Source organism: Solanum pennellii, chromosome 7 (assembly GCF_001406875.1).
Source record: "Solanum pennellii chromosome 7, SPENNV200".
In the NCBI taxonomy this organism is placed as follows: domain Eukaryota; kingdom Viridiplantae; phylum Streptophyta; class Magnoliopsida; order Solanales; family Solanaceae; genus Solanum; species Solanum pennellii.
In genome coordinates, this window is record NC_028643.1 from 70919243 (window position 1) to 70929030 (window position 9788).

Here is a 9788-nt window from a genome sequence, read left to right on the forward strand (position 1 = left end):
ATATATATATATTATGACGTTAAATTGATAATATGTCAATTACTAAATATCTCTTAGACTATGTTTTGATTATTATTATCCATTGTATTGTATTGTATTGTATCGTTACTATAACTACAATGTTTGTTTTGATTGTTACTTAAAATGTATTGTATTGTATTGTTAAATTTCATTGTTACGTAACAATGAAAACCCATATTTTATGGAACAACCAATTTGGTGTGATTCCATTGTTACTTAATTTCTTTTTTCAATTATATATTTACATTATATTTCAAAATACTATTTTACCCTTTATCTTAATTATTTAAATCTAGTCAAACCTCTTACCCTAGAATAATTAAGTATATTTTAGTAAATTTATAAATTACAATACAGTATGATACGATCAAACCAAACAATTAAAATGTAATAAATAACAACAAACAATACAGTCTAGCCAAACATTATATCTACCATACAATACAATACAATACATTATGAAACAATATGTAACAATGATCCAAACAAAGTGTTAATCTTGTGATTTTAAATATAGAATGTGAAAAATAGAATTAAAAAAATGCTACAAAAATAAAAATAAATCTTTCTTTTTGAAACAAATTTAAAAGAATAATATATCAAATCAATTGATAAATTCTTTTCAATTTTTATTTTATTGATTTAACTAATTTTAATTTTATGTGTCTAACGTTTTATATTTTCACACTATTTTGTTTGTTACTTTTTTTTATAGACTTTACAATGCTCTTTTTTTGGTTTTTTATTTATTGATATGCTTTCAACAATATTTTCTTCTTCTTTCAATTGTGTTTGATGCACTTGATTAGAGAGTCTTCAGAAATAACATTATACCTTCAAAAGGTAATAGTAAGATTTGCATAAATTTTATTCTTTTTGGATCGCACTTAATATGATTTTACTGGTATATTGTTGTTGTTGTAACATTCTGTATTTCTTTTATGACAATATAATACATAGGAAATAAAACTAAATTAATACTTATTAGACTTACTTTAGCATAATTTAGTGTTTTTAAATTATAATCATTTTCATTATGACTTATCAATTCACAATATTTATTTTATATGTTAATTATTATTTTATATTGAATATTGTAATGTCATCATTCATCTCATATTTTATGTTATTTTCTTAAGAAAAATACCTTAGATAGTTGTATTTTGGTTGAACTAAAAAATATCTGGAGCACAAGTTAATTATATGTTTGTATGAATATTTTATCAAAAAAATCCAAAAACTTGAAAAAAAAATAATTCAAAATTTACTAGTTTAGTTTGATTTTTGAAAATTTTAAAGTTCGGCACAAATAATTTGATTTGACTTTTGAAATGCAATCTTATATTACAATAGTGTTGATACACTCTATCCGATACTATATTAATCTTTTCTATTTGTCCAAAGAGTTTAAAGAATTCCAAGACAACAAGAAAACTGAAAAAAATGAGGGAAACCTCACTTTATTTGTTGCAAGAGTTGTTTACGGTGAAACTTGAAATAATCTTCAAATATTTTTTTTCAAATATTCTCTAAATCTGTTTTGATTCAAATATTTTTTCGAAAATTCTAAATCATATTTGTTTTCATCAAATATATTTTTGAAATTGTTTTTCGAGTCCATTGTCTATAGATACAACCTCACTATCTCACACAAGATAGGTGCGCGCAGTGGCGGAGCCACAGTATGTTTAAGTGGTTTCGGCGGAAAATTATATTATTTTATACGGTTAATATACGGTTAAAATAATTGTTTAGCTATATATAGTAGATGTCGAATCCACTTCGACTATTTAGTATGTCTATTTCTTCAGATTTTGAATCCCGTTATCGAAAATTCTGGCTCCGCCTCTGAGTGCGCGTAAGTATCATATGAAAATTGCAATTATATAATTAAAATAAATAGTATAACTAAATAAAATATAAATTTGAACTTGCATATATGGAGATAATATTGACCAATTTAATTCTCCGAATTCAAATTGTGAATTGTTTGATTTTATTTAGTACTATTTGCTTTTTCATGCAATTCAACTACATTCAATTAAAATTTCTAAATTGAACTACTAATTCACTTCTTAGTTAATCAATCAATCTATTATCAATTTTATTCTTTAGTTAGAAATAAACAAATCATTAACTTATAATTTCATAATGACCATTTTCTTAGTTTGTCTATAATTCCTAGCATATAGCTATTTTCTCTTGAATTAGGTATATGTTTATACTCTTTATCATTTAATTTCATGCTTTTATTTGTTCTCGTAGCATTTTAATAACAAATCGGGACCGCTACGTGTAGAAATATTAAGAATTGTATTGATATATTGATAGTTTGATCAATCATGATAGGTGGATATGTGGATCAATATTGGTAGTATTAATATGCTGATCAATATTTATAGTATTGATATATTAATCAATGTTTGTTGTATTGATCGTATTGATCAATAATGATGTTATTGATGAATAATAATGTTAATAACATATTACTTATATAGTATTACTTATATAGGAGAGAATTGTAGAGTCCTAAATTAACTATACTTAGAGTCCTACTACAATACCTATTACTACTATAATACTAAAATAATTGTAAATAATTATATCCTAGTTGTACTATAATTCTAATAGTAATCCTAGTCGTAATATAATCTTAATCTAATCCTAGTCGAAATATAATACTAATTAATATAATTAAAATCTAATCCTAGTGCGACTCTAATTCTACAGCAATGTTGTAACTCGTTAGTCACCTTTGTTGGGCATGTTCCTTTGACATGTTCCAATCCTCAGCTTCCTTCATCATCAACACCTGCTGCATGCAGACACGTTAGCCAGCTGCATTGGACATGTTCCAATCGTCAGTTTTCTTCTTTTTCAACATTACATATAATAAGGCTAGGACAACTGAATTTTTTTTATTAATCTGTTAGCTAAGAGTTGGGAACCAAAATAAGCCACAAAAATATAAAAGTAACCAAAATAAGTCACTATTTTAGTAAGTAACTAAAATAAGCTTAGTGGAAGAAAAAGTTCTACTATATCCAATAATCTAAACGTTTTCCGTTAATGGCATAACGTTTATTTTTAATATATAACGGAACTTTTTCTTACACTTTATAAAGTGGAGTTTTTTCTTCCACTTTATAAAGTGGAACTTTTTATTCCATTTTATAAAGTGAAACTTTTTATTCCACTTTATAAAGTGGAACTTTTTATTGCACTTTATAAGAAGAATATTTTTCACGTCTTGAAGAAGCTTTTTCAGTGTTATCATATAAATTATATTGATTTTGATATGTCATTAAAACGAAAAAAAATATTTCATTATGTATTTTTATTTTTTTATTCTGAAAAATCTTTCAATCTCTATTTAAAGACGTCTATATATAGTTGATAGCACCTACAACATAAAGTCTTCTATATTTATTCATTTCGATTTAAAAAAATGTCTTCTACACCTAAAGTTAAAGTTTCATTTTATTGGGATGACGAAATTATACATGACGGAAATACTGTTTGTTATAATTGTCCTCCCAAATAAAATGCTAAATATCCAATTAATGTCCGATATCATAAATTTATTTCATCAATTTATAAAAGAATGGGTATAAACAGTACGGATTATAATTTGATTATAGTCGGAAAATATCCTACTTCATTTTTATCACAAGGACAAGTAAATTTTGGAGAGTGGATTATCTATAATGACGAATCGTTGACCGACTTTTTGAGGGTTCCAAATGAATATATAGATCAAATCAAGTTAACAATACTTGAAATCTATGTTAGGAAGGAGCCTAAGATTAGTCAACAACGTTCTCCTTTATCAGTCGATGTCCATCCCTAATTAGAAAAACGTAATAGCATTGATGGATTTCCGATAACTCCATCTACTGATTTTTCTAAAATAACACATTATCAAAATATTCTTACCGGCCGATATAATTTTGATTTAAAGGAAACTATCAATGAAAGTGATCGGTAATGATCAATTATTATATTTCGATTATTTTTTGTTGATTTTGTCAATTATTTATTAATTTATATTATTTATTATTCTTATTATTACATATTTTGTAGCGGTTTACCTCAGCAAGATAGAGATATTGCTCCAAGTTATGGACTAAATAATTATTTTGGTCAGTCTCACACTTTGAAATGATGGAAAATGTTGGAACATCCTCAAATTTTCATGTCTCGCCTACTTTTGATGCAGATGATTATCGCTATGTCTAACACTTGTTTTTTTTCATTTGAGTAAGTTAATTGCATGGGCCAAATATTTATATATTTTTTACATACATAGGGAAAATATTACACAAGATGAGCCCATTGATCCTGTGAATATCGATGATCGTGACCTTCCTAATTACGGCTCACCTTCAGCTAGTGATAGTGATGATTTGCCTAATGCTGAGGAATCAGGAGATAATGTTCCATGTGAGGCATCATCTAGTGATAGTGATGATTTGCCTAATGCTGAGGAATCAGGAGATAATGTTCCATGTGAGGCATCATCTAGTGATGATGATTTTTTGACTCCCAATCGATCTCCAAAACTAATGTCCATGAGTCCATTTCGTAATCATGAAATTCCTTATCTTGATCATCTCCGGGATAGTCCAGATATCTTTGGTGATACACATGATGAGTATACGTCACAATCTACGTGGCATGAACCAGAAGATTTCATGAATGATGCTATTTATATTGAAAAAGACATGTTATTCAATTCAAAGAAGCAGTTGCAAAGAGCAGTTAAACTTCTACATTTGAAGATAGCAAGGGAGTGCTTTGTTATTAAATCGACAAAGAGATTATGGCGACTTGTTTGCAGGCGTGTAGAACAAGGATGTCGATTTAGGTTGACTTCTTTTATTGATAAACATACTAACATGAAGAGAGTTGGAAGATATATTAAAGAAATTACATGTGATATGGGTACGTGCCTTGAAGGGCATTTCAACTTGGATGTTGAGATGATCCTCCGTGTTGATATAGAAAGAACGCGAAGGTACTATTTTATCCCTAGATGATTTTTATTTAATAAGAAAATATTCATTTTTTATTTGATAATTAATATTATTATTAATTTCAGGTTTCCCATCAAAAACTGTCAAACAACTGTTCTTAAAGCATATGACATTTCAGTAAGTAAAAGAAAAGCCTATCTTGGTTGCAAGCGGGCTTTGAAAAAGTTTATGGTACTTGGGAGGGTTTTTTGCCTAGTTGCCGAGGTTCATGGAAGCTTTGAAACACTTCAATCCTGAAACAGTAGTTAATTGTATGTTGATAGCCAAGACACATATTGGTGCAGAAATAGTCAAACAATAACATCCACCATATGAAAAAATTATGGAAGATTTGTTGATATTTTTCGGAAAAAAAAATAATCAGAAAATCTTTCAACTTAAAGCTAGACAAAAAGATAAATTTTTGTGTACTTTATGACATAGATACTTTTATTTTGTCTTATATTTTACGCTATTCTGCCTCTTATTTTATTTTATTTTATTTTGGGAAAAGGGTCTGATATACCCCTCAAATTTGTCATTTGGAGCTGATATACCCCTCGTTATAAAAGTGGCTCATATATGTCCTTACCGTTATACAAACGGCTCACATATACCCCTGCCGTTACAAAATGGCTCACATATACCCTTCATTTAACGGATGTTGAAAAATTAGTTTTAAATTTATATTTATTACTTCTAATTTTTTTTAAAAATGATTTAGGGGTATATATGATTCTTCTATCAAAGTTCAAGGTATATTTTAATTTTTTTTCATACATAAATTATTTTTTGACTTCTTTTATTATAATTATTTGAGCTTCTTATTCTTATTTTGTTTTTTCTTTCATTCCTTAGTTTAAAGAAAAAAAATTAAACTATTTTTTTTGTTTATTGTAATTTAATTTCGTATTCGAAGAAAAAATTTGGTCATCTACAATAAGTTTTACAAGAATATTAGTGAAACATAAATAAATTTGATTATCAAAATAATAATTATAAATTAGTCATTGAAACAAAAAAAAGTCAAAAAAAATGTTTGACGAGGATTAAATTTACTCATATGGAATTATATTTTTTAGAAAAAAAAATAAAAATTTAGATTAAAATTATTATTTTTTCATTTCCGTTAGAGAAAAAGGGTATATGTGAGCCATTTGTTTACAAGCAGGGGTATATATGAGTCACTTTCATAACAAGAGGTATATCAGCTCTAAATGACAAAGTTGAGGGGTATATCAGACCCTTTTCCCTTTTATTTTCGTATGATTTTGAAGTAGTGTTACTATTAAAACTTTTATAGGATGTGTAAACCTAAAGTTTTCTATCAATGAATTTAGATGCCTTCCTAACCAAAACTAAATTAAGTCTAAGGTTGAAAGTAAATCAAACCAAAACCACATTCTAAAAAAGATAAAATTTCCCTACAGGTACAACGCTGCAATCTTACCTATTTTTGCACCTAAAGCAACGAATATGAGTTTTATGTTGTCGGGTTGAGCTACTCCAAAATTTCAATTTGTTTAGTGTGGGGCCTCTTCAAACTGTCGGATTGGGACCATCTTCAAAGTGATTTTTTTTGGGAGCCATAAAAAGGAAAGGGAGAGAAGGTGAAGGTGAAGGTGAAGGCGAAAAGGTAACTTTTTATAAAGTGGAATAAAAAGTTCCACTTTATAAAGTGGAAGAAAAATTTCCGTTATATATTAAAAATAAACGGTATGACACTAACGGAAAACGTTTAGAAAATTTAAATATAGTGAAACTTTTTTTTCCACTAAGTTTATTTTAGTTACTTATTAAAATAGTGACTTATTTTGGTTACTTTTATATTTTTGAGGCTTATTTTGGTTCTCAATTCGTTAGCTAAAAATGGTAAGATCCCGAATTATAGCAAGTGACTCGATCATGATGATCAATCGACTTAGACACTAGACTTCATGCTTTAATGGAATGACTCTTTTAGTTATGTTGTCAAATTATCTTCAGGCATACAAAAGGAAAAGAATACCAAAGCAAATAAAATTACTCTGAGTTTGGTGGTTTCTGGTGAAGTTGTTGCATTTTAATACATTCATGTTCCAACTTTTTGTAGACTTTGAATTAATACTAACATATTTTGATTCGCACATTGAACTACTAATACCAAATACCTTCTACTATCTCTTAATACACACAACAAAAAAAACAATAATGAAATGGCCTCTACATCCATGAATTTAACAATAATATACAAAAAAAAAAAGCTTAATTTTTACTCTATTTAGACAATAATAACAAGAGCTTAATTGCCGCTAAATATGTATTTTAAGCAATGTCTCTAGAGCCTATAACGATATTTGATCCAGTGAAAAATTAATCAATGCCGATAAAAACTTTAGCAATCATTGTTAATGTGTATATTTATTGCCACTAATTTTTATTTCTTTTTGGTAGCGGCACCATTATGAAGGTAGCTATAATCTCCAGGAGCAGGTAACAATAATGATATTATCAAATTAGTGTTTATTTGTTTAAAGTGTCTAATATGATCATGACATATTAACCTCATTGAATGAAAGAGACAGACTCTAACAAATCTTTTTTCTTAAACTAATGCAAGTTAGCTAAAGCTATATGCCTATAAATTCTTTTTGATCTGTTTGGAGTTGATATGTGTAGCATCTCCAACAAAGAAAAATATCTCTTTCAAAAGTTGCAAAAAGAAGTAATCAGTACTATAAATGTCTAAATTTGGTGATTTGGGTAATTTTCTAGTGTTGTATATACTACTAGGAATAGTTGGTTCTAGCTATGGTCAGTTGCAGCTCAACTTCTATGCAAAGAGCTGTCCGCAAGCAGAAAAGATAATTCAAGATTATGTGTATAAGCAAATCCCAAAGGCTCCGTCTCTTGCACCTGCGTTGCTCAGAATGCATTTCCACGATTGCTTTGTCAGGGTAAGTATATACCTCATTTTATGAAGAGTGCATTTCTTAAAGTGATAATGTAGTTTCCTGATTTTATTTTATTGGGTTCTTAACAGGGTTGTGATGGTTCTGTACTCCTGAATTTCACTTCGCGCACTAAAAACCAGACTGAAAAAGTGGCTGTTCCTAATCAAACGCTGAGAGGCTTCTCATTTATCGATGGTGTGAAGAAAGCATTGGAAGCTGAATGCCCTGGAGTTGTGTCATGTGCGGATATTGTTGCCTTGGTTGCTAGAGACTCTGTTGTAGTCACAGTAAGTACAAAACTCTGAACCATATTGCGGGCTGAAAAATAGGTTCTTAATCTTGTCTTCCTTTTTATGCAGGGAGGCCCTTACTGGAAGGTTCCAACTGGTAGAAGAGATGGAAGAATATCAAACGCCTCGGAAGCCTTGGCAAACATCCCTCCTCCGACAAGTAACTTTTCCAGTCTCCAGACGTCTTTTGCCAGCAAGGGTCTTGACCTAAAAGACTTGGTACTATTGTCTGGTAAGTTTAAATTAGTACATCCGCGCTCATTTCTGCTTATCCTATATGAAAACTTTCCATACTCTCACAAAAATCATTGTTACTATGTACAATTTTCTATTAGGTGCACATACCATTGGAGTCTCTCACTGTCCGTCATTTTCATCACGTTTATACAATTTTACTGGAGTTTGGGGCAAAAAAGATCCATCTCTAGACAGCGAATATGCAGCTAATCTAAAGATGAAGAAATGCAAATCCATCAATGACAACACCACAATTGTCGAAATGGATCCTGGAAGCTCCAGTAAATTTGATCTTAGCTACTTCCAGCTTGTGCTCAAGAGAAGAGGGCTATTCCAATCTGATGCAGCCTTGACAACAAGTGCGACAACAAAGTCATTCATCAACCAGCTAGTTCAAGGATCACTCAAACAATTCTATGCCGAATTTGGTGTAGCAATGGAGAAAATGGGAAAGATTGAAGTCAAGACCGGCTCTGTTGGTGAGATTAGGAAGCACTGTGCAGCTGTGAATAGTTAAGAGCTGTCTTTTTCCCTTTGTTCCCAAATTCCAATATTCGTGTGTTCGTATTCTGTATGTAATCTTTGTGTGAATGATTCGGGATAACATGTATCATTTCTTTTTGTAGTTATTCCGATATATTGATCGTTTTCTTGAAATAAAACTAAGATTCCAAGAAGAGCTTTATGTATAATGCAGCCTTTCCTAGAAGAGGTTTTTTATTGAGTATTACTGTCCTGTTTTTGAGCTTTCCATTTGATGTTTGCATTGTTCGTTCGCTGGAACAGAAACTCCAAACTTGCATCAATCTACAAAATCATTTTATCCTCCTAACAGAAGAAAATGTTTTTAATGTCCAGTTCTTCAGATGACATAAACTCAAAGACAGCATGCTTGCATGATTTCTCATTTCCTTTAGTATTTTAAATGTTCTCCATTGAGGAAATTCCGGAGTTTCGAAGAGACGGAGAAACCTAACAATTGAGAGGGAGAGATAAAAAAAGGGAAAATTATATCGTTAAACAAACTTATACTACTTAATTACTCATCATAGCTACAATTTGCTATAATTACCACTCACGACTAACATTATTCATTAATTACGTAGGTTGACTTCTAGTTTGTATAATAAGTCATATTTGTATATGTATATTTATACAAATACATATGTATAATATACAATTATATAATCGATATACATATACAATTAATCTCTGTCCCACTCTATGTCATCTCTCGCTCGCCTCTCTCCTCCCTCTCCTAATTAAATAATTATATATTTATTTAATTCTTT

The 9788-nt window shown here is 29.4% G+C and overlaps 1 protein-coding gene across 1 annotated transcript; it reads left to right on the plus strand.

Moving 5' to 3' along the window:
* Positions 1–7701: 7701 nt before the first annotated feature.
* On the plus strand, positions 7702–9185 carry LOC107025343 (peroxidase 3-like). Its single transcript, XM_015226129.2, has 4 exons — positions 7702–7972; positions 8059–8256; positions 8329–8491; positions 8595–9185. The coding sequence occupies exons 1-4, from the start codon at positions 7757–7759 to the stop codon at positions 9011–9013; spliced, it is 996 nt and encodes a 331-aa protein (XP_015081615.1). The 5' UTR covers positions 7702–7756; the 3' UTR covers positions 9014–9185.
* The last annotated feature ends 603 nt before the right edge of the window (positions 9186–9788 follow it).